The 26907-nt window shown below is 38.3% G+C and overlaps 3 protein-coding genes across 3 annotated transcripts in view; 2 read left to right on the forward strand and 1 right to left on the reverse strand.

Annotated features, from left to right (window-relative positions):
- Positions 1-26907, reverse strand: part of LOC109446496 (keratin-associated protein 13-3) — a 111138-nt gene that overhangs the window by 29675 nt on the left and 54556 nt on the right. The gene's annotated exons all lie outside the window — the stretch shown is intronic.
- Positions 5529-6076, forward strand: LOC109446491 (keratin-associated protein 13-3). Its single transcript, XM_019729916.2, has one exon. The coding sequence runs from the start codon at positions 5552-5554 to the stop codon at positions 6074-6076; it is 525 nt and encodes a 174-aa protein (XP_019585475.2). The 5' UTR covers positions 5529-5551.
- On the forward strand, positions 11897-12499 carry KRTAP27-1 (keratin associated protein 27-1). Its single transcript, XM_019729915.2, has one exon. The coding sequence runs from the start codon at positions 11897-11899 to the stop codon at positions 12497-12499; it is 603 nt and encodes a 200-aa protein (XP_019585474.2).

Below are 26907 nucleotides of genomic sequence, written 5' to 3' on the forward strand. Positions count from 1 at the left end.
ATATACAGTCCCTGACAGTGAGATGTTTAAATTCCAGGAGGATGATCTAAGTTGACCTCCCTCCAACACTGTATATTTTTGGCTACTTTCCTTCATTTGTAATGCATCTTAAATTTGACTTTGTTATACAGCCAATTTTCTTTTTACTTCTGTGTCTACTTTTTCTCAATATTTTGTGGACTCCTCTTACTTTGCCGATTCCTGAAATGTAAGACTTTTGTCAGGGTGATATCCTAGGCATTCTTCTTATCTCATCTACACATGCTGCTGGGATTTAATGGCCATTTTTATTGGACACAGTCAAATACTTTGGTTTAAAATACAGGCTATTGAATGATACTACCAGGGCCTGAATCCTGGGGTCCACTCTTACTCCTACATAACCCTCCAATGCAACTTCACAGTGACAGTGCTGTAAGAGTTTGCTCTGTAGGAGGCAAATTTGATTTAGTTGTGTCCATACTTATAACCTGTCAACGGCTGCTCATTGTTACAGATCCACATCCCCTTGTCAAAACAACAGGGCAGATATGTTTTGGAATCCAGAGTTTTTCAGATTTTAGAAAGATAACAGAATGGATAAACTGTATATTTTATAATACTCCAGGTAATGTCTAGGACAACATTCCATAATCAAGCATATTGATTTATTTCTGAGGATCAACATAAAGATATTCACACTAAGAAGAAGAAGATTATGCATAGTTTCCATTAGTTTAAGCCACATGATTCCATCTGAAGAGAACAGATCATGTCGTCTTTTACCACCAAATTAGTTCTATATATTTTCTTCCCAGAGCTTTTTGGACCATTGAAGAAGGTCCAAACCTCCACCATGAATTATAGAACCCCTTGTAATCAGGTTCTTGGCTGTCTCCAGTCTCATCTTTCATTTCTTCTCATCTGATACTCATTGCTGATCCTGAGCTGCTTGAAACAAGACCCCTTTGCCTGACTAACTCCTTCCCTGCCTTCAGTCTTCAGCTGAGCTGAAGCAATCTGGTATCTTTTGAAGAGAAAACTGGGGCATAGAGATGCCAGGTATGAAATAATTGGGGGTCAGATCATAGGATAACTTGCATAAAATACTTAAGAAATTCAATTTGAGTTTGAGAAGGCCAACATAGACTTTTAGAAAAACAGAGGAAATTAAGTTGAGATGGACACTAGATTCTAGGGGGCACTCTGAGGACCACCTGCAATAATAGAGGGGAAAATAGTTGAGTTATGGCAAGATGGGAAAGCAAAGGATTCCAGCATTGATTGGAGATAAAAATACCAAAATGTGCTTATCCAAGGTCAAATGTGGGACATAAGGAAGAAGGATGTCATAGATATCTCCCAGGAATTCTGTTTTCAGAATTGCATAGATGGTGTAGTATAACTAAGATAGTTTGCAAATGAATAGAAGGTCTGGGACCAGGAGTTTCTGCTTATGAGGACAATTGAGCTTCTGTTGGGTTTACTGTTTTCATGAAATGTACATGGGATAGGTACATCAGGCAAAAGTTTGGATGTCTAGAGACAGGATAAAATAGAAGATATTTAGGTGACCATAAAACCATCAATTTCCTACTTTACCCAGTAAGTATTTATTAAGCAACAACTCTATAACTTTGAGTATTCTTGAACTGAGAATTCAATATTGAACAAGAAAGAGCATATTTATTTTATTGCTCCCCCCTCAGAGATTACAGTCAGAGATGCGCTACTCAGTGAGTGAGTGGGTCATACACCAGGATAAATCAATGATGTTACTAAACCTATGAATTGATTAGGCTGATGTTTTTAATCATGTAATACTTCTTAATAAAAGAAGAAATGCATTGACTTACCTGTTGATATATGCTAATTATCTAATGGTAGATGGTAACAAACTCTCATGGACTGGCTTGTTTAAGGTTTACTACCCTAGTCTAGAAGAGAGTTCAAAAAGTAAATACAGTATAAAATGACAGAATTAAGTACAGGGATAATAACTATCCTAACAAGGGGATCTAATTTATCCTAGAATAGTCCCTCTTAGAAAGTGAGAAAAGTCTTCATTATCTTAATTATCCAGATGAAGAAAGAGCATTCAGGGCAGAGAAAATAGCATGTTCACATGGTAGGAAAAAGCTTGAGATATTTTACTTGTGGAGCAGAGGCAGTGTGCAAGAGGGAAAGAGTACAGGTTGAAGATGATGTTAGAGACAGGGGCAGGGCCACCATTGCACAGCCTTGCAAATCAGGTAGAGGATTTGTGTTTTATCATAAATAAATTAGAAAACAATGAGAAAGTTTTCATCAGGAGAGTGATATGATCAGCTTTTGTTTTGAGAAGATAAGTCAAAGATAGAGAGAAAAGATTGAAAGAGATTATTTTTGAAATTGAGATGCAATTTTAAGAGACATTTTTAATTGTCAGTGTGTGTGTGTGTGTGTGTGTGTGTGTGTGTGTGTGTGTGTGTGTGTGTGTGATATATTACTGGCATCTGGTGGACAGAGGCCAGGGATACCACCAAATATCTTACAATGCACAGGATATGCCACAACAAAGAATTATCCGATCCAAAACGTCAGTGATGACAAGGTTGAGAAACCCTAGACTAGAGGAAAGGCAGCAGGAGAACTGGATATACTTATGCTAAATTTGGAAGATACAATGGCCATCTTTAGAAAGCATTGCATCTAGTAGGAGATTTACAAGGTTTCTGACTTTGTGGGTGAAAATGCTACTAACACAGATGAGTAAAATGGTATTTTTTTCTCCCTTAGGGAAAAGCAAAATTTCAATTTAATAGACATAATAATTTGACACCTTTCTGAAAACTCCAAATGGAAATGGCTAGTAAACAATTGGATATCTGGGTCTAGAATTTTAAAAAGAAGAGATGTGTGTTAGAAATATACATTCGAATGTCATGGTATATGGACAGTATTTTAAGCCATGAAGGAGAGCTGAGTCCCCTACAGAGAAAATATGTTGGCTGAGAAGGTAGTATTACCCCCCTTTACTCTTCTTCAGTTCTTGTGGCCGAACTAATAATAAAATTGACATAAGATCAGATTAACAGGATCAAAAACAATTTAACATGTGTGCACAGAAGATCATAAGTGATCATGTTCCCTGAAATGATGAACCAGCCAAATGTTTATACCATTTAGAAAAACAATAAATTTGTGATGCCCTAAACAAACCTACTAACTGATAAACTAAACTAATGAAACTAAAACAAACTAGGATCATTTTAAAAATGTCCATTGCATTTAGCAGCACAGAGCCACTGCTGACAATATCAATGAAATCTCAGAAGAGTGTTACATCAAAGAGAAAAAAATGTGGTCGTTGAAAAGATGATAGGAAATGAGATAGTTGATAAACTGATTGCACAACTCTTTAGAGAAGTCTATCTTTAAAATTAAAAAGAGCTATATAATCATGGAGGAATGATGTTATTTAAAATTTTTGGATTGAAGAAGATTGACCATGTTTAAAAGGCTGAGAAAAGAGAACCGTTAGAAGGGGTTATGATGAAGCTGGTGGAAAGAGAAATAATAATTGGTTAAGGCCCCAAAGGCAACTTTGCTTGGGGTGGGAGTGGGGGACAGATATCTAGGATCACATCAAGGACTGAACTTGTTATGATTAAGTTGAGGATTATATTTATTTATGAAAGAGATATTTATGTTCACTTACTATTTTATTAAAGATAACTTTTAAAAGATAAAACAATTTATGTGCATATATTTGCATTTTTGGATGGATGTAAAAATAAGAAGTTAATGATTTGATATAGTCCTTCATTTCATAAAGAATTTGGAGCACCCACTGTATGCCTGATGCTGGGTCAAAGAAGACTAAGCACTGTCGCTGATCATGATGAATTCCTCTATACTCAGATCTTGCCATATTTCAAATAATTGAAATCTTACTCATTTCAAAAAACATCCCTCCCAATTCCTCCACGATGTGTGTGTGTTTGTGTGTGTGTGTGTGTGTTCACCCAAATGGGTAGCCTATTAAATGCTAAGATCCTTTTGGCAGAAGAGTTTAAGCTTAGGTGAGACGAACACCTGTCAGATATGAATTTAACTTGGCTTTGAAGTATGAGAAGGATTTGGAGACATGAATAATACATTTGGTAGAAATTTGTAAGCAAAACAATGGACAGACTACTCCATTGGTGCCAGTTCTGCCAATACTATAAGAGATTAGAAAAAATAATCATCTTTGAAACAAATAGAAAAGATCAAGTTATATCAATAGATTCTTGGTTTTCAATTTCTAAAAGATGCTTTAAGGCAGAAGTTGGCTATAATAACAAGTGAAGAAAAAAAAAACCATCTGTAATTCCAGGACTTTTCTTTATGCCATTGGTTATTTTTTATAGTGATAAGGATAAGTATAACTACTTAATATGAAGGTAAGTTTTATGCTGCTTTGTCTTTCTAGAAGAATGGGCAAAAGAAAAGCTCACCCTTTAAGGTGTCTCATTTCTCACTCCCAACTGAGTTGGCAAAGGTTAGCCCACTATTAAAATTCAAGTTTTGCAAATGTAATTCATTGGTAGTCAAGTCACCCAAGGTATATCAGTTTTTGATAATTATTCTCAGCGATAGCATAAGTGTTTGCCAAAGAATTCTCTGCCTCACATGTAAAAAGTATCCAGTAACTCCATCCTGGATAAAACATGATTTGCTTCATGGTGATAAGCTAAATGAGAGGACAAATAGAAGATAGTAGAAACACCTATCTCCATGGTAACTCTGAATATCAAAAAATCATAACTAAAGGAATTATGAAGCTATTCCCTCAGTGGCTGTATTTGGGGGTTTCATGAAAGAGGTAAGAATACATACATAGGCAGGCACATCAGATCAAATGCAAATGTTATCACATTGAAATGTTATTTTATCACCTGGGTATTCATTGTTCATATGATTCTGAAAGCAGAAAGGACAAGCTTCTCAAATTGTCAGCATAGCTTTGTGGTTCCTGCTGGCTTTGGAGACAGATGCGCCTGGGCTACCAAATTGGTGATAATTCCTATCTCATAAGGTTGTTGCAAGGATTAAGTGACACCACAATTTTCAATGTTTTATACACAGTAAATCCTCAATAAAACACATGTAAACACTTAGGAGGGAGGTGCTGATGACTGCCAGGAGTACATTGCTGGGGTCAATTTGGACACTCATGATGAAAATCCTCAGAGTCCAGCTCAATGAAGAAGGGCGGGTACTACCTGCATCATGGCCAACGTGTCTGAGGCCAAACCACACCTTATGTCTGAAAGGAGAGAGAAAAAGGGAGAGGGAGAGGGAGAGAAGCAGAGTGGCTCCTATAAGCCAAAATAATTAAATAGCAGTTAAGAACATGACTGTCTTCAGTTATAATTATAGAGCAGGTTAATTTGTTATTTTCATGATGAGACATGCACAAGAATTGGGAAGGTCTGCATCACATCCAGGGTAGGAAGGGTATATATACAAACATGGCCGGGAGAAAGTAGGGACATCAGAGCATCTGTCCTCACTCTAACTCAGCTGAACTCACATCTCCATCAACATGTCCTACAACTGCTGCTCTGGGAACGTCTCCTCCCGCTCCCTTGGAAGCTACGTGCACTACCCAGACTCCTGCTGTGGCTCTTCCTACCCCAGCAACCTGGTCTACAGCACTGACCGCTGCTCCCCCAGCACCTGCCAGCTGGGCTCTTCGCTCTACAGTGGCTGTCAGGAAACCTGCTGTGAGCCCACCAGCTGCCAGACGTCCTGTGTGGTGTCCAGACCCTGCCAGACGTCCTGCTACCGCCCAAGGACCTCCACGCTCTGCATTCCCTGCCCGCCAACTTACACAGGGTCTCTGGGCTGTGGGTCCAGCAGCAGCTGCTCCCTGGGCTATGGATCCAGGAGCCGCTACTCCAGTGGTTCCAGTGGGTTCAGACCCCTGCGTTATGGAGTCTGTGGCTTCTCTTCTCTGGGCTGTAGACCCAGATCCTGTCACTCAGCCTACTTGGCTTCTAGGAGCTCCCAAACTTCTTGTTATCGACAAACGTGTAGATATGGCTTCTACCACCAATCAACTTGCTAAAGGTTCCTGTGACTTCACAGTTGTCTCCCTCAAAGTCAATGCCAGCTATTACCTGGCAAGACTCTATACTACCTAGAAGAGAGATAATTAAATAAAAAAGCTTATTAATATTAAAATCATTTATCTCAGAGAACCAATTTTGTTTTTCTTCTGTTTTCTTCTATTTCCCCTCTTAATTCTCTAGCTAAAAGTAAACTCCCCCCTTTAAATAAACTCATTTAATCTGATATCATCTCACAAGTCTTATTGTTAATTAAAAAAGTTATCTGTTGATAATTTCAAATTCACTGTTCTTTGACTAAAAATAAATATTTAATTTAAGGAGTGGGTTCCCTGGTAAGAAGAATTTGCTGACAGCACAGATTTATTTCCCTAGAATTTTTGGCAAATAGAATCACAGCTTGGACAGGAGATTATCCTAAACTCTTGAGTGTGTGGGAGAAGAAAAACAATTTTCTCTATACCCTTCTAGGTTCTTGGCTGAGACAATGTTGTAGTAAAAAGACAGATTAAAAGGAGGAAAAAAAACAAACAAACATGTTTAATAACATGTATTCATCCTGTATACATGGGATAGATCCAGGACAACTGAGAAAATCTCTGAAATGGAACCAGCTACCACCATAAATGACATCTCCAGCTAAAGACTAAAGATGTTGGGAAAGGGTAGTTATGGAAGTTTACCAGGAAAAACAGTGTTGCATCCTCACTGAATACAGAAAAATCTTTTCTCACAGAACCTGGCATGTAGTAAATACCCAATAAAAGTTAATTTAATAAATAAATCAATTAAATGGAACAAGGGACAGTCTCCAGGATATTTCATATGTTATATCAATGACATCAAACACGCATTCATTTTCGCTGGATGAACTCTATTTAGATAAGCTAATTGTCATCAATGGCATCAATTCTCTGGTCATTATTATCATCAGAAATGATTTAGCACCATGTCAAAGGCACATTATCAACTGCGCTACCCATAGAAAAAGTGTGAGAACTCAAACACATATTCACATCTCTTGATCACACAAAGGCAGAAAATAATTTCACTGAAAGCTAACCTCAGAGGTAGGCCAGAGTACGTGCCTCTGGGGAAAGGAACACCAGCAAGGGTAAAATTACTATAATAAACTATGACACTTTCATATCGAAGACATTATGGAGCAAGGGCAGTGGAAAATATGGTCCAGATACTATGGCTCATTCTTTCATTTCATTATTTATCATTAAGGGCTATACAGACACTATCACTCCCTATTTTTTTCCCTTTGGTGACTGTTTAAAGTCTAATATAATTGAATTGTAAATGATCAAGAAGCAAAATTATTTAGAGATAGTTTCAGAGAAGAAATGATATCACATGTCAATCCTTTTATTATCAAATTCTAAGACTATGTTAGAAACATAAAGCTGGCAAGAGGTCATGTCCACATTCCACATAAGGATCATTATTATGGACAGAGTGTCATAATTTTGAGTATTCCAGATCCAGAGATTTTTTTTTCTGTATGCATTACAGTGTCTAAAAAGGGTTATATGGTACTCAACTTATTTTACAGATATTATATCTAAAGGAAGTTAGCCATTCACCTCAACACACTCTTTTGAGAGACCAATGTGTTCTTGGCCAGAGAAACATATTTTTATTTATTCTCAGAGTTACTCTCAAATACAAAAGGATTATTCATTTCAAGTTGTGAATTTCTATCAGCATGCATGGCAACTATCAGTCTACTGACTCCAGTCTTTGGTCTGAGCTGTTAAAATTTTCATAAGTAATCTTAATAAAGATTAGATAACTTAAATAAAAGTGCAAATTTCATTCAGTAGGTAGATTTGACAAGATGCAATTTACTGTCCTTTTCAACTGTAAGGTATTAAGATTCTGATAGGAAATCACAGACTGTGACAGCTGGAAAGGACCTTAATGATATTCTCATCTAAACTTATTATCTTATAAGATATCCCAAGGCAGACTGACTTGTCCAAGTTCATGCAGTAAATTAATAGAACCAACAGGACTAGAAATCAGGTATCTTCACACTTAGCCTAACATTCCTCCAGTGTTCCACACTATGTCTATATGAGTTACTTCTTGGTTGGAGAGGAGTGATGAATTTAAATTAATTTAGGTAATTTGGCATGAGTTTTGTTGGTGAGATGAAACTAAGGCAAAGGTAGAAAATAAATTGTAGGAGAACTAAGCTGAATTATGATATTTAAGGGTGACTCTAATTTTTTTTAATTTTTTTAATCTTAATATAGTTGAACAAGTGATTCAAAGTCCAGAACAGCCACATAATCAAACATAAAAGCAATATAAACTATTAAACCTTATAACTACCAAATGCCAAGCTCTTGAGAGATGGAGACAGGCTGACTAGACCTTCAATGAGAATAATAAATGCAATCAAATACTTAAAAGAGAGGAATGTGTAAAATTTACAACAAACAACACAAAGAGCATAATCTCAAACACAAAAAGGATACTGTGTTTATTTTGTCTTATAGTTTTATGTCAATCCTAGATGATGTTGCCATAAGAACAACATCTTGGTCTGCACGAAGATCCTTAGCTTGATCAGAAATAATTGCTATTTTTGTTTATTCATCACTCAATATGTGGCAGGCAATCATATATACACATATATGTGTGTGTGTGTGTATATATATATATATATATATAATCTCATTTAATCAGTAAAACAACCTCATGAGGTCAATGACCTTATAATTTTCATTTTAAAAATTAAGAAGTCAAGGTATAGAAATTTAAGGGAAATATTTAAGGTTCCAGTTTGCTATTGTAGAACTTGGCTTAGGATCCTGGCAGTCTGACCCTAGAATCCTTATATTTAATTGCTTATTTATTATAATACAACTTGATATTTAACTGTAGGTAAATCAACAGCAAATGTTGATATTTCACCCTCTGGTGGTTAGGAGGTGCCACTGCAGATGTAATCATTTGTATACTTCAAGAGCAGGAGAGACCAGGGAATTGTTCAACTTTTATTATAGTAGCAAAGTTTCCAGTCACCATAAGCAATCATGTTACTATTTCCACTTATTTCTCAAGACTACCAGGAGATAGACTGCATAAGTATCATTATTCTAGTGACTACAAAGCTAATACCTAGTTTTTAATAAGTTGCATGAAAACAATTGCAAGGTGACCAGTTGCCCTAGCCTACTTCATTCCATAGTAATAAGCCAGGTAACTCCCTCTATAAATCCAGCTCCATCCAAAATTTGTATTTACTCATTGATTCAAAATTGTATGCTGGAATACCTATTAATGCAGCACTCAAGTAAACAAAATGTGCAAATCGATGTCTCACCCCAAAGAGAAAAGAACTCATAGAGTGGCTTTATTCACACATGACAGACCTAATATTCCTATCCGGCATTTGGAGATTTGGAATTGCACAGGTATTCACTAATTTACTACACATGGTGAGGTTAATAAGAAGAATGTCTGCTGGAAACAACTGTGTGAACGCTGGCCCAGATGATGTCCTGCCTTTGCCACTCAGAATTTGTCAATAGGACTCTGTGCTGCCAGCGTCAAGTCGGGCCCTTATTCGTAGCAAAAGCTTTTTAAAACATGCCTACATACAATCAAACATTATTTTTGAATAACTGACTCAGCTTGTGCTATGCTATTAAGTGGCTTCCTTAATAATTTTACTCTCATTGCACAAAAAAGTAGCTCATAGGTAGGCTTTTTTTTTTTTTTCAACTCTGTACTCTTGTCAATCTTGGGTATGTCAAGGTTTCAGAGATGCATCTCTTCGGATATTTAATTAAAATTGACATAAATGTTTATGTAGCACCTATTTATTAATTTTTAAAAATATATTTATGGAGCCGTGATTGTGTGTCAGCCTAGTACTGTGCCCCGTGTATGGAGATACAAAAGTGAAAAAGCTATACATACAAGTACTCCTTGCCTTTATGGAACTCTCAGTGTAGTGGCAAAAACACAATGAAGAAACAAAACCATTGTAAAATGAGGTAAGTTATATGAAGGAAAAACAAAAAATTAGACCCTGAAAATTGAATCTTTTTTCAAATAGGATGATGAAAGAAGGCCACTATAAAAGGTGGGTAACTTTTAAGCGAGACACAAAAGATGAGGTAAACAGCTATGTATAGAGTAGGAGACGGCAGTGAAGGAATGAAGCAGACAGCTGCATGGGCAAAATTCTGAAGCAAGAGAAGGCTTTATATGCTCAAAGAACAGAGGAGAGACCTGAGAGAATGAAACATATTGAGCAGAGAGAAATGACAAGATTTGGAGTTAGAAAAAAATAGGTAGCAGCCAGGTCTCACAAGGTGTTGTAGGCCAGGCTAAGGGGACTGGATCTTATTCTAAGGGCAACAAGAATCCATTTAATACTTTTAAGCAGGAGAGTCACAAGCTATGGTGAAAGCCTCTGAACAATGATCAATGCAAATATGCATAAGAATTAAATGGGTTGTGATAGGGTTCATGGGGAAGACGTAATGAGATCTTTAATCATACAAAAGTGGCCATTCAAAATTATAAATAACTTGCATGTGTTATAAAGGCATTATACACAAGTTGAGTGTACAGCTTCTCAAGCTAAATGTATCCAGATGTGTCCTTTTCAATATTTAATACCTCCAGTCCATCACATATCAAGGAAGAGTTTGTATAAGTGTTGTTCGAAGTTCTTGAATGTTTATGGTTTTCTTCCGATCTCAGGAAGGGATACCAGAGTGATATTATTAGAATATACTTCTGTTGTTCCACTGTCATAAGCTGAGCTAAGTAAATTATAGAATGTGTTATAGAAATTGTGCTGGTACTTGTGCTGAGTATGAAACTATGCTAAGAAGCACATGCTCGTGTGGTAAGTGTAGGAGTTGATCATCATCTGGCAGTCAAAAAAATAAAACACTGAACAAACAAAAATGAAAAGCGTATCTGAAACAGGCTTGCTACAAAGACAAATTATCAATCTTGGAGATGCAGAAATAGAACTAAACAAACTATTTGGTATAAAGTACATCATAATAAAGAATGTTTCAAAATCCACTGGTAATTCAGAGGAAGCAGCAATAACTTCTAAATAGGAAGACCAAGAAAAAGCTTTGTAAAGGGGCAACATTAAAATTTGGCCTTCAACAAGATGAGGGGAAGAAAATGTTTCACGAATGGAAAGATGTTTATGGGGCAATGGCCACGTTCAGTATTTTGGGTGAACAGTAGGAAGTAATTTCAGCGTGGAACTCCTCTCTACTCTGACCAACTGGGCAGACCAAGATCTGAGTAGAATGAGGGTGGGCTCAATTGGATTGACTTCTGACTGAAAATGTCTTGATTATATTATCACATTCTGCCAAGGTGGTATCTCTCAGAGCTCCAATGCCAAATAACAAGCAATACTACATTGGCTGTTTCCACATAGTTGTACATATCTTGTTATCTATTTACCAATATGGAGAGTCACAGTGACTCAGGAGAAATAAAATTTAGCTTGGGTGACATGTTGGGACTCATATTTAACAAACCCTTTCCTGATGAGTCAGCTTTGGGGCTAACATGAAAGCCATTTTAAAGATTCAAAATGGGCTGGCCTGTTTGTTAATAAGACGTCATCTTCACATGTAACTAAACGAAGTGCTAATAAGATGTTATCCTTCAAATTAGCTTAAGCAATGAGGTGGAAAGGAGTCTTGAGAAGAAGCTAACACCCAGTTTTCTGAGTATATAATCTCCCCAGCAAAGAACTTCAGACCCAGCATGTTAGGTCCTTATAACGAACTTCAATCAAGGGTTTTAACAATATGTCCCAGAGTCACTGCTCCTACAATGTCCCACCACTCTCTGCCATTGTGCATGGGTCTAATCCTATAAGCTTTGAAGATGGATTTTTTTTACCCAGCAGCTGCCATAACAGGACCTGGCTCTTGGACAACTTTCAAGAAACCTGCGGTGAAACCACCAGCAGCAAAGTATCCAACTGTGAACAGGAACTGTGCACAGAGGACAGTGGTGTACAAAGTGCTTGCCTCCACAGAGTTGTCCAAACTACTTGTTCTAATTCCAGGCCCCAGGAAAAGACAACATGCGAATCAGGAAGTTCTTCGACAGTGTTGAAGTGTGTTTCTCAGCCTTGTCAATCAGAAAGCAGCCAGCGAAAAGGTTTTGCAATCCAGAGCTGTCAACCTGTGAGCTACGCAGCAAAGTGTTGTCCACCCAAGACTTATGTGTCTCAGAGTGGCCAAGCTCTAGAATGTGAATCTAATCAATGCCAGACTCAGAGCCCTGAACTCAGTTCCTGCAGACCTCTGGTCCCTATCACAACAGGGCCACAACTCCTGGAATCTTCTAATAGTTATGAACCAACTTGCTGTGTTACTGGTGGTTTGCAATTGCCTAGTAAGTGAAGAATGTCAAATGTGTAAGGGACGTAACATATTCTGATTTGGATGAACTGATTCCTGAGATATTTAGGAACTTTTATTTCTCTAAGTATAAATTATTGTGCATGTGTTTGTAAGTGAATTAATGCGTCTTCTGCTGTTTCCAAAGAAGAAAAAAAATGTTTTTTTGCTCTTTTGCACCCTTTTGGTGCTAAGCTGGGATTGGAAAGCATGTTAATTATTTTAGATCACTAGGACACTATTTGCTATAGACCAATAAAAGTTTCAACCAGGGACTAACAGGAGTACTTAAAAAGTCAACATTACACTGTGGCTACTGGTTATTATTTATGGGAACACTTAGCATTGAATCAAGAATATAATATAATATAATATAATATAATATAATATAATATAATATAATATAATATAATGTAATATAATGTAAATATCATGTATTGCTAATATCAGAAATCCATAATTCAAGATGGTGTAGTAGATAAACACTGTGCCTGCTTCCTTCCATGAACACATTAAAATTACAACTAAATTATAGAACAATCAACCTGGAGAATTACCTGAAGTCTAGCTGAACAAAAATTTTATAACTAAGGATAGAAAGAAGAAGCCACATTGAAACTGGCAAGAGGGGTGGAGACACAAAACAGGCTAGCCCCCGACCTCCATGCGGCAGTTGAGAATCTGAAGGATACCTTGGCTGTGGAGGTCCTCCCCACCAAAGGAGCAAGAAACCCCAACCTCACACCAGGCTTTCTAGTCCGGAGTACTGGTGTGAGAAGAGTAGCCCCCACAACACCTGGCTGTGAAAAACAGTGTGGATTCTAACCATCCATGTGGGACAGATGGCTGTGGAAAACACAGACATCCTCTTAAGGGGCCTATGCACAGACTCACTCACTAGCAGGCACTCACCTTGGGCTCAGGTGGAGGGATAGTGACTCAGAGGGTGTCAGAGGCATACAGGGGGCAGATTGAAGTGTGTGGCTTTGGTGGCGAGGGCTGGAGGTCAGTTGCCATTTTCCCTGTGAGGGAGCCTTCTCTCATGCTGTCAGCAGGCGGGCATCATCTTTCTTGTACTGAGTCTGCTGCAACAGCCAAATCTCAATCTGATTGAACCCTGCTGACTCATTGGGACTCTGCCCCACCCAACTCCCTCAACACCTGAGGCACTTTCTCCATGAGCAGCCAGCCTATCTACTTTGTACTCTTTCTTGGAAAACTATCAGAGTCTATGGGCACCAGGTGGGCAGCGACTGGCCTTGGTGTGCTCTGAAACTTGCTGAGTAGCGCCAGGCTCAGCATTGGCATCAACCTAGAATCACTACATCAACCTGGTGACTACAACTCTTCCTACTTTAGAGAGTCTTTGAGACCCTGCTTCACCCAACTTTCATACCACACAAGGCTTTATTAGTGGCTGAACCTTAAGGGACCTGGCAGGTGACAGCAGGCATTGGGGTGTCCTGGCTTTTTGTGGAGCTACCCCAGGCTTGGTGCTGGAGGCAGATGTCCTCAGTTCACAGTCCTTCTTTGGCACAGGCCTCCAGGTTTAGCACAGGCATTGAATAACCATAGAAAACTTTGTAGCTCCCTTGTCAGTAACAGGCAGTAGGTGACCTCGGCCTGCACCAGAGCCAAGAGGCCCCAAAACCAATATACTTGGAGGTTGGCTTCAGATCACAGCAGAGCACCACCCAGGTAGCTGTGCAAGTGGCACGTCCAAAGGGTGATCTCAACAGGCACCAGAGCCCACTGGGGCAAATCCCACTCAGTGGGATAAGACACCAACAGAGCAGCCTGTAACCTGTGGACATGGCTAAACCCTACAGCCAATCAGCCTGAGGGTCAGTCCCACCCACTCAGGTACCAATAGCAATCAAGGCTCAGCTCTAACAGCAGTAACAGGAGGGCACAAACAACACACACAAGGGACACTGCTGGAGCACCTGGAGCCGGTGACCAGGGAGATAGGGCACCTACTAGACTGGGAGATATAGAAGATCTTTTTAATACATAAGAACAAACACAAAGATGCAGCCAAAACGAGGAAACAAAGAAATATATCCCATATGAAAGAACAGGAGAAAACTCCAGAAAAAGAACTAAACAAAATGGAGACAAACAACCTCCCAGAGACAGAATTCAAAACAATGGTCATAAAGATGTTCAAAAACTCAGTGAGAACTTCAACAAAAAGACAGCAAACATGAAAAGGACACAGAAACCTTAAAAAAAGGTCAGAAATGAAGAAATACAATAACCAGAATGAAAAATGCACTAGAAGGAATCACCAGCAGACTAGGTGAAGCAGAGGATCAAATCGGAGATACGGAAGACAAGGTAGCAGAAAACACCCAACTGGAAAATGCAAAAAGAAAAAAGAAATACAAAAAAAATGAAGAGAGTTTAAGAGATATCTGGGACAGCATAATATTTGCATCATAGCGGTACCAGAAGGAGAAGAGAGGAAACAAGGTATTGAGAACCTATTTGAAGAAATAATGACTAAAAACTTTCCTAACCTGGAGAAGGAAATAGACATACAAGCTCAGGAAGCACAGAGAGTCACTAATAAGATGAAACCAAACAGGCCCACACCCAGACACGTTATAATTAAAATGGCAAAGGTAAAAGACAAAAAGACAATTCTAAAAGCAGCAAGAGGAAGGAAACTAGTAACTTATAAGGCAGCTCTCATAAGATTGTCCGTTGATTCCTCAACAGAAACTTTGCAGGCCAGAAAGGATTGACAGAAAATATTCAACGTGATGAAAAGCGAGGACCTACAACCAAAACTCTACCCAGCAAAGTTATCCTTTAAAATCAAAGGACATGTAAAGAGCTTCCCAGACAAGAAAAAGCTAAAGGAATTCATCACCGCCAAACCAGTAGTAAAAGGAATGTTTGAAGGATTTCTTTAAGATGGAAGAAAAAAAATCAAAATTATGAATAATAAAATGTCAATAGCTACATATCTATCAACATTACTTTTTTTTTTTTAAAGTTTATTAGGGTGACAACTGTTAGTAAAGTTACATAGACTTCAGGTGTACAGTTCTGTAATACATTATCTATATCTTACATTGTGTGTTCACCACCCAGAGTCAGTTCTCTTTCCATCACTATATATTAGACCCCATTTACCCTCTTCTAGAGTCCCCCTCCCATCTTACCCTCTAGTAACCCCTAAACTATTTTCTATGTCTATGAGTTTTTGTTCCTTAATTTATCTGTCTTGTTCTTTTGTTGTTTTCAGTTTTATATACCACATATCAGTGAAATCATATGTTTCTCTACTTTTTCTGTCTGACTTATTTCACTTAGCATTATAATCTCAAGATCCATCCATGTTGTCACAAATGGTACTATTTTATCTTTTCTTACCACCAAACAGTATTCCATTGTGTACATATACCACAACTTCTTTATCCATTCATCTATCGAAGGACATTTTGGTTGTTTTCATGTCTTGACCACTGTAAATAAAGCGGCAATGAATATTGGAGCACACATGTCTTTACGGATAAATGTTTTCAGATTTTTGGGGTAGATACCCAGGAGAGGCATTGATGGGTCATATGGTAATTCTATTCTTAATTTTTTGAGGAAACTCCACACAGCCTTCCATAGTGGCTGCACCAATCTGCATTCCCACCAACAGTGTATGAGGGTTTCTTTTTCTCCAAAGTCTCTCCAACACTTGTTACTTTCAATGTAAATGCATTAAGTGCTCCACTCAAAAGACATAGGAGGACTGAATGGATAAGAAAACAAGACCCTTACATAAGCTTTCTATAAGAGAATCATTTCAGATGGAAAGATACACACAGACTGCAAATAAAGGGATGGGAAAAGATATTTCACAAAAATGGAAAAGGAAAAAAAAAGCTGGGGTAACAATACTTATAGCAGACAAAATAGACTTTAAAACAAATTTTATAGCAAGAGACAAAGAAGGACCCAGCAATCACACTTCTGAGTATTTATCTGAAGAAATCCAGAATGCTACTTCAAGGGGACATGTACATCCATATGTTCATTGCAGCATTGTTTACAATGGCCTAGATGTGGAGGCAGCCTAACTGCCTGTTGATGGATGACTAGGTAAAGAAGAGTTGGTACACATACACAATGAAATATGGCTCAGCCTTGGAAGGGAATGGATTCTTGCTATCCAGCATGGATGGACCTGGAGGGTATTATAAAGGAGAGAGGTATTGCTGAGGGGAGTGTAGAGGAGAGAAAGACAGATGTACTATGATTTCACTTATGTGTGGAGTCTAAAGAACAAAACAAACAAACAAAACGGAAACAAACTCATAAATAGGTACAGAGAACATTTTGATGCTTGCCAGGTATGGAGGAAGTGGGTGAAAAAGTGGGAAGGGATTAAAAAGTACAAATTGGTTGTTACAAAGTAGTCATGGGTATGTAGGGTGTAGCATAAGGAATATAGTCAATAATATTGTAATAACTACATATAGTGTCAGATGGGTACTAGATTTCTTGGGATGATAGATGGGAGGGCAGAGTGACAAAGGTAAAGAGATTAAGCAGCACAAATTTGTCGTTACAAAATAGTCATGTGGATGTAAATAAAGCATAGGGAATATAGTCAGTGATATGGCAATAAATATGTGTACTGCCAGGTGGGTACTAGACTAGTCAGGGGGATCACTTCTTAAATTATATAAATATCTAACTACTATGCTATCCACCTAAAATTAATATAAAATAATATTGAATTTCAACTGTAATTAAAAATTTAAAAATGGGGGGGGGATGAAGGGGAGGGGAATAAGTGGTCTAAACTTCCAGGTATAAAACAAACAAGTCATGGGGATGTAATGTACAACATGGGGAATATAATCATTAATATAGTGATAGCGTGGGATGGTGTCAGATGGTTGGACTTATCATGGTCATCACTTTCTTAGGTATATAAAGTTGAATAACTATGGTGTACCCCTGAAACTAATATAATATTGTATGTTAGCTATATTTTTATAAACATTTTTTTAAAAGGAAATCCATATAATATTGGAATTTAAAGAGACCTTGAAGCCCTGTGAATTCTGAAAGGTTCAACTCTATTAGAGGTTGCCCGTATAGTTAATGACATCAGAACCATAACTTAAACCTGTGTTTACTCACTGTCCACTCACTTTTTTATCCTCTATATCACAACATTCTTCTAAATAACTATGAGATTTGACTCTATTGCTTGAAAAGTGCAAGCGAATTTTGAATTTCACCTTGATAGACTTTAATGCCACATAGTAACCAGAGACCTTTGAATATGTGAGTTCAAGTTTAGCGTTTTCACTATATTTCTACTGTTCTTCTTTTCACTATTTCTTAAGTTGTTTTTGAGTTGGAAAATGTTCTTTGTATTAGTAAATTTAGTTCCTTTAAAATTACAAACTTAATTGTCATGCTGTTATTTTTAGTCAGTGGTTTTGTGGGTTCTATATTACAGGTTTTTGTTTTTCCCCCACCAGATGATGACAGTACACATATTTAGATGCAAAAAAGAGTACTTGTTCCCTTACCATTGTTTGAATTGTATGAACCAGAATAAAAGAACATATTGTGATAGCAGCAACAGATGGTCACATGCTTACTATGAAGAGCATAAAACCATGGAGTCGAAATGTGTTAAGAGTCTTTGATTTTGTTGGAATCGCTTGGCTGTTGTAAGGCTCTGTGTGTCCTCTTAAGTGCGTTTCCACTCTATGCAGGCAATATAACGTAGTGGTTAAGAGCGTGGATTCTGAAGTCGGATTTCCTAGGGCTCTGAATCTTAGCTGTCCTGGGTGAAAGCTATTTGAATCCCAACTGTGTATTATGTGCAAGTTATTTAACCACTCTCCACTTCGGTTTTCTCAACTTCAATATTGAGATATAATGCTAAGGCCATTGTGAGACTTAATAGGTTAACAATTTGACATTCAGCCCATGACCTTGTTTGTATATACAAAATGCTCAGTAAGATTTAGCAATATGATTAGTTAGATCAAAGACTCAATATGAAGGGTGGAGGTAGGGATTTATAGATAAACCCAGAAATCCCTGTCAGGTTAGGTAAACTAGTCATCAAAAAAAATGAGAGGTTAGCTGTTTTGTATCTTGAAAGTTGCAAGTACCACCATCTACTAAGAAAATGCTTAAGAAACACATGCCGTGCATTGTTGCAGTGGGCTGGCAAGGATCTGTATGTCTATGACAAAGGGAATGTTGATTGACCTGTCAGCTTTGTGGGTGAGTTAGACACAGGTCATCCCAAAGAGGAATATTTGACCCTAAAAATCTATAAACCACCACTTACACAGGTGCTTCTGTAGAGGGCTGGAGTTGACAGGCAGCTGAGGCCAGTCTGGAAAAAGCTGAATGAACACTGTTGGATCGCATCGATTGTAAGAGAGCCCATGAGAGCAACCACAGCACAGCATCCCTGCAGCAAGGCTTTGGCCTAAAGCTGCTGGCCATGAGAGAGATGGCAGCCACACAGCACTGGCAAAGGTGAGAAGAGACATTGTCTGCATGGCAACTTCTCAGGATTCCAGTCACAGCCAATCATGTAAACATAGATGAAATTCATTCACAGTGAAGGCTGTTACTAATGCAACTCCAATAGGTATGTCTGGTAAGAGTTCAGCTCATTTAAACCACAGTTTCTGGAGACAAATGGGAAAACACACCCATTTCAGATGCCTTCCAAGTATATATTCCTTTACTGGGTGTTTGGAAGACAGGATGTTGGTAAAATGTGGCCATATGTGGTATGTATCTGTGAACTGGGGGTGGGGTGGGCAGCATATAAGGAGAGAGGACCAACAGTGTTAAGCAAAGTCTTCATTTTCCAAGCTACTATGTTCATCATTCTAACCTTCACCAAATTCTTCACAGGCTGTGCATGATCACTCCCTCAAGGAGAAGTTAGTTGAAGAAGGGGCCAGTAGGTATCTAACCCAACATGGAGCACATCAAAGCTCTTTATAGAGAGAAAGTGTATGGGCTCAGGTACTGAAGACTCTTGGCAGTGGGATAGACAGTGGTATGGTGTTCTGAAGAGATGCGTGGAGGCAGTTTAGTGCAGTGGGAAGAGAATTGGCCTTGGATTATGACTGGACCTTGTTCAAATCCAAATTCTGCCATTTACTAACTGTGTGCCCTGGAAGAAGATAACATGTGTGAGACTTAGCTCCTTCATTGTAAAATGGAGCTAATGCCTAATTCATTGGATGGTTGTGACAACTAAATGACCTCATGCCCATGAAATGCTTAGTGGAGTGTTTGTGTCAATATATTCAAGACATCATTTGACATTTTATCTGATATTCCTAGACTTCAACCTCAGTTTATACTCATGATTTCTCTATAGTGGATTTAAATTTTAGGGCAGATATCAAGAAAAACCTACCATTATTGGTGCAACAGACATAAATAGTATGAACCTGACCCAGAGAGTCTATGCAGTACTCTTAAAAACTGTACAGATGACTCAATGGGTAGCAGCCACAGAACATTCTTCATGGATCAGAAAATCATTTCCTGCCTCACAGAATGGGTCTGGTAGGATTTGTGCATGGACAAGGCTTACTCTAGCCTCTCCAAGAGGGTAACTTAACAGCCTGCTTTTCTCCTAAAAGCCAAGTGTAGTGAGTTTTAAGAACATTTTATTTTGGCATACTATGCCAAGACCCATAAAATAGCTCTTATTAATTTGTTCTAATTATTTATTGAACACTGTATATGTGCTTAATCCTTTTTATATTAGAGTTAAAGCTTTGATAAGCAACAAAATATGTCATAAGCCTATAGGTGCAAATAGAGTAAACATCTAAAGACTAACTAAAATTTTAAATTAAAGAAACACATTTTTGTTGTGGCAGAGTACTAAGTCATTTGCCTGACATTTTCTATAACTTTCTCTGAATTTATGGAAACAAACACACTCACTAATGGGATTCAAAGAGAGTTGTTACTTGGAGCCCAGAGGCAAAACCAATATGGTTGCATCCAGGCACAAGAACAAAGAAATCTCAAAGGTAAAAAGCTGGAAATAGTTAAGTCCATTGTTATTCTTCCATTACTTACTATTGTATTGCTTCAGTTATAGTGCCAATGCCCCTGCAGGAGTTCACTAACTACTAATTGGCAAATATAATGAGAAAAGAAGACTGAAAATCAAAGAAAAGTCTAAGTAATACTTCCCTTAGCGGTACACAGCCTTGTCACTCTTGCTTCATGGGCAGTGGCATGTTGCTTATTTAAATTAACTGTGCAGCAGGTAACCCCTGGATTAAAAAGCCCTCTTCCACCATAAACACTGTCAGCCTTTACATTCGGGTTATTAACTTGTTTTTGTTTCCCCTTGGAAGGAGCTGCATTCACTTTGACACTCTATATGTTAGGAAACTGATGTAATTGAAATTCTCAAGAACAAAGTATCTTCCTCTACACTTCATATTTTATTAAACTGAAGGAGAAAGTGAAAGAAAGAAACTAAAAATTTCAGCTATACTGATATTCACAAGTGCTGTAATGTGTTTATTTAATGATCGGATTTATAGTAAATCACAGTAAAGGTTTGTAATGATCACAGGTGTAGTTACTAGATTCAAGTTAGAACATTTGTTACCACTAAGAAAAATAGTTCTCAGAAATCTTTCTCAGGAAACAGGAATCAGTGTAGTTCTTTAATTTTTCAAGCCTATATTTATTCAGCAGTTGCTTAAAGTGGGCTACTCCTAGTGTCCTATCTCCTGGGGCTTTGGCTGAAAGTGGCTTGGTCCCCAGGAGCCTGGTTTAATTTCCTACAGTAAGTGACGATAGGAATCAAAGCATTGATCATGAGATGGTCCTGGAGGGGCTCCTAACTAAGCCCAGTGCTCTGGGCCCTCAGGCTACAAATGGAATACTCGGCAATCAAAAACCAATATGCTGTATTCTGGCTCACTGAGCTTTCTTGAAGGACAAACAGCATCCTAAACTGTGTTTTGTTCTGAAAGACATCCAAGAGGTAAGTGATTTCCATACCTCTGTACAAGAGCTGAGTGAAATGTTGATGGCCTAAATATTTGGGACAAAGACCCATCGGCCATTTTTGCATGGGTTCTCCTTCTGCTCCCTCATTTTGATCACAGTTAAATTTTCATAGACTTGTAATTATTTCTAAATGTTTGAGGGATCGTATGAGTTTCACTCATACAGTTGAGCAAATACACATGCCGGGGTTGTGTAATTTACTCACACAGAGTTGCAGCTGGAACTCTCATTCCGGTGCCCCACTGACTCTATACCAAAGTGCCCTCATGAGAAGTTTATTGAAAATATTTAAATGTACTAAGCACAACAACTTTTAATGAGTCCAGTATGTACACTTAAAGGCCACACATAGCACATTAAATACCTTTATTGGATCATAAATGTGGCTTATTTTAAATTAATATGCCAGCTGTAGTAAAACATTAATCTATCTGAAGAATCCCAGCCATCTCTTAATGAAGGTTGGAATATTGTTTCTCTCAATGCATAGTTTGTTGAATCGTAAATAAGACTACAGACCCCTTCTTTTAGAGATTCAATGAGTACTTGTCCACGGCTGGAAGCAGACATCCTTCCTGACATCTAAATAACTGAGTCATGTTTAGCACCACTTTTGAACGGTGAGGATAAAGTCTGCAGAGGTTGCCAATATTCATCACTAAAAATTTCTAGAAACCACAGCACAAAAAGGTAAATAGCGCTAAATGTGGGTACTTGGCCTAGAATCTACACTGTCATCTTGTCTTTCAATAATTGTTCAGCTAAAAACTAGAGCCATCGTTCCCTCAGGGGTTATTGCTGTTTCTGTCATCTTGTCAAAAAACTCTTTCCTGCATGTAAGCCTCAGAAATGCCCTCTGCTTAGCCATTAGTAGTCATGGCGGAACCCAGCTCTTGAAGACTGCCAGGAAACTAGAAAGGAACCACCAGCTGCCAACAAGCATGCCTGTACCCTCTTCCTGTGAACAACTCCCTACACCTCTCTGTGGTGTGTCCAGAATCTGACACATAATCATTACCTACCTTTTTCTTCCAAAGTCTTTATTCCCTACCACCCAGCAAACTTCACTCGAAACATTGGGCTCTATGGACAGTTATTCCTGTCCTAGCATTCACAGGTCTCATGGCTGTTCTTCCCTGGGTGTCTCTTTTGGCTCATTCATAATAGGTCTTCGCAGCTGCTGACCCCTGTGTGTGTTAATAAGTGAGCTACATATGCAACAATTTTTGCCCCTGAGTTCCATATCTTATACCTTGAGGTGTTTTTGAGTAATTCCTTCATGGTTGTCAATTGCTAAATAAAGGACCTAAACATTTCTACCTAACCTAGTTGGAGGAGGTAAGCAGTCTCTTAGAAGATCACACTATATGGCTGTATTGTTTGAAAGAAAAATCTAGCATATCCATCTATTGCTTTACTATTCAGATTTAAGACTGTTTACTAACTAAGCCATGATTCACATTTGTTTTGTTACTCTGTCAGTTTTGGTTCTTATTTTAATGCGCTTTAAGCCTTTGAGATAAGTTCTCAACATGGCATCACATTTTCTTTATCTTCTAATAATTTTGAGTAATCTCCTAGTGACTACTACATAAATACATATATTTGTCATAATTATTTCAATATTATTGTGATTATTGCATTTATACTAAATTTCATGTTATTACATTATTGTTTAAAGGAATAGAGTTACTTATGACATTGCAGAGCCACAATTTCATCTAGAAAACAGAAATCTTTGGAAATGGGCAACGAGAACCATGAAAGGTCTGAGATTTTACCCTACTTGTAAGCTAACAAACTAACCTGTCACAGCTTCATGGATGCTGGCAGAAGACATGAGACAACTGGGTAAGAGACAAAGCCTTTAGTATTCATGGCAATAGCAGAAGCTAGAGTATTAGCATTTGCACCAATTGCTTGAGCCTCAATTCCCACAAGGTAACAGAAAAGGGCCAGATGCTACCTGCATATGCAGTGAATTGTTTCATAGGAGCGGAACCCAGAGATCAGGAAGTCTGGATCGAAAAGATAATTCAGAACAGAAGGAACCAGTGACTCCACGCTGAAGACATACAGAAACACAAGGGAACTATGGGGACATTTCCTGCCTATCCCCCTCCCATCCCCGGATACTAACACTTGTCTCTACATTGCACTGCTTCTGATGAATTTTCCTGTGAGTATACCACTGTATTGGCTACTCTGATTAGTCTGACCAATAGAGGTTGCAACCAAATCTATTCAATATATCTCAGTCAGTGTTTAAGTAAGGCTATTAGAAATAGGTCCCCAAGTAGCAATCAATGGGTAGAGGCTACCTCCCTTTGCCAAGGCTCCAATCAGCAAAATCATCAGTGACAGAGACTTGTAGCTCAAAGGAGTCCCAAAGACACTAGCACTTTTCTACAAATAGCTCTTCACAATCAGAAGAACCCCCTTTAGAATTCATGGAATGGAGAAATACAGGTCTATAACATTTGCAAAAAGTACCCTGAAATGACCCCAAAGGCTCAACCCACAGGGTCACATTATCTTCTCTTCCCTATTGTGATATCTTCTAAAATGTCATTATCTGAATCCAAGCATTCCTCTGTCTCCCACTGGACTGGGTAGAATGGTGACCTGGGCACATAGACAGAAAAGAGCTATAGAAGCTTGAATTCCTCTTTCTCAGAAGTTCTCCAGCAAATTTAAAGAAGTGTATATGGCCTCAGTCTTTCTTGGGACAAGAGAGACATTTGTTCTACCCTGACCTACCATAACTCATCTTTCTCCTCAAAGTGACGGATGTCAGGAGAGGGGAAGGTGGGATAATCAAGTATGTGGGCAGGGAAGAAGGAGAGAGAGAGACTGAGAGAGAGAGAGGAGAATAGAGTTCAACTCTGATAAGCAAAGTGCCTTTACTTTTTTTTTTTTTAGCAACAAGACACCTGTTAGGAGTTCAAACAATCTTCTAATGCTTTTAGTCTATTCAATGCCCTATATTGGGCAGCAACATTATCACACTGACAACATTTATTTAAACCTTGGGAATTCCATGACTCAGCAATCACAACCATGTTCCTTTCTAGCTGGTTTGTAACTTTGGACTTTGGATACCTCAAATTTGAGACACACAATAACGGCCTTTTTTTTTTTTTTTTTTTTAAGTACACCTTAGTGGGCCTGGAGGAGATCCAAGATGGCCAAGTAGATAAAAACTGCTAGGACTGGGAGACATAACAGATGTACCTTATACATAGAAATAAACACAGAGAGGCAGCTAAAATGAGAAAACAAAGAAATATATCCCAAATGAAAGAACAGGAGAAAACTGCAGAAAAAGAACTAAACAAAATGAAGCTAAGCAACCTATCAGAGACGGAGTTCAAAACAATGGTTACAAGGCTGCTCAAGGAATTCAGTGAGAAATTCAACAGAGATAACAAGCATAAAAATGGACAAAGAAACCATAAAAAAGAAACAGTCAGAAGTGAAGAATACAATAATTGAAATGAAGAATGCATTGGAAGGAATCACCAGCAAACAAGAGGAAGCAGAGAACTGAATCAGCGATTTGGAAGACAAGGGAGCAGAAAACACCCAATAAGAACAACAAAAAAGGGAAAAAATAGTAAACTGAAAAAATGAGGGGAGTTTAAGAGACCTGTGGGACAATATCAAGCATAACAACATTTGCCTTGTAGGGGTACCAGAAGGAGAAGAGAGAAAGCAAGGGATTGAGAGCCTATTTGAAGAAAGAATGACTGGAAACTTTCCTAACCTGATGAAGGAAATACACATACAAGCCCAGGAAGCACAGAGTCCCAAACAAGATGAACCCAAACAGGCCCACACCAAGACACATTATAATTAAAATGCAACATGGGGAATATAGTCAATAATTTTCTGATCGCATATTATGGTATCAGATGGTTGCTGGACTTATCATGGTGATCCCTTCTTTAGGTATCTAAATGATGAATAACTACGGTGTACCCCTGACACTCATATAATATTGTATATTAACTATATTTTACATGAAAATCTTAAAAAATAAAATAATAAAATAAAATAAGAAAAAAAGCGTAGACCTTAATTTTGGGCATTTATTGCCTTGCTATTAAGATAACATCTCTTTTTTACTCACCCATTTTCAACATAAGGTCTAAAGGAGATGTCCAAGATGGTAGGTTGGACAGGAAGAATTTAACTAGAATTCTTAGAGTCAGTTTTTTATTTTACAGGGGGTCACCTTCACCAACATTATACACCCAACCCAAGGTATTCAATACATCATATATGGTGTTCCATTGGAGTTTTACTATCTTTGGGAAGCTTCCTTGAAAGAACCAAAACCTCCCTATAGAGATCTTACTGTAAAAACTCTTTGATCTTTTACCATCATCTCTGAATAGATCTAAGGTGGTCAAGATGCAGGAGGGGCTGAACTGGGAGGTGGCCCGATTGTTCCCACTCTTCCTTCACAGGAGGGCACACTTAACTTTCTAATACCCCAGCAGACCGAGCCAAAGACCTAACAAATGAACTAGTTTCTGATTATGGCATTTGTGAATGTTCCTCATTTCGAGCTCAGTGTAGGTGTACATGTTCATACATGTTGTCTGAAAGACAGTACCACCTGCTGTCCACTTAGATGAATCTTTGTACTAGTTAATATATTGGGGAAAACTTTCCTCCTGCTCAGATCAAGGCACTGTTTGGTCAGCTGTCTTTGAGTCTGTTTCCCAGGAGCTGGCTTTCAATCACTTCCCCTCTTCCTTCTTATTAACAGACAATAGGTGTTAATTAATAGGCAATGAAACAATGGCCATTCACCATACAATTTGGTCAACACGTTCACTTTATTCCAGTGGGTTTCCCTCAAATTTTATTAATCAACCTGCAAAGTAATCTTCTTCCCTTTTTCAGAAAGCTATGTCTCTGTCAACATCCCGTGCTTGTTTCCAGGGGGAAAGGTGAGAATGTGTGAGAGTGTTGTGGGGAAGGGAGGAGATGAATGAGCACATGATCCAGAGTAGTCACACAAGAGTACAGAAGTCTTGTGACTAGTTAGCATATCCAACCTACTCCCACCGCACCCCCGCGCCCCACCCCCCCCTTTTTAAGCTAAACGTTCTTTAAACTTCTCATGGAATAAACCAACCAGTTCCTTCTAGTTTAGACATGAGGCCTGGCAATACTCTATTGCCTTGATATTTTGATTTCCAAGTCAATACATCAAAAGAAAGTCATCACTGGACAAATAGGGTAGTTAACAAATGCTCTGTAATACCCATGGTCATTCTAGCTTGAGTCTGTTTGATTTCTTTAATTTTATGTATGATCATTAAGCCTGAAGTCAGTTCATTTATGAT

The sequence above is a fragment of the Rhinolophus sinicus genome, linkage group LG01 (assembly GCF_036562045.2).
Source record: "Rhinolophus sinicus isolate RSC01 linkage group LG01, ASM3656204v1, whole genome shotgun sequence".
Lineage (NCBI taxonomy): Eukaryota > Metazoa > Chordata > Mammalia > Chiroptera > Rhinolophidae > Rhinolophus > Rhinolophus sinicus.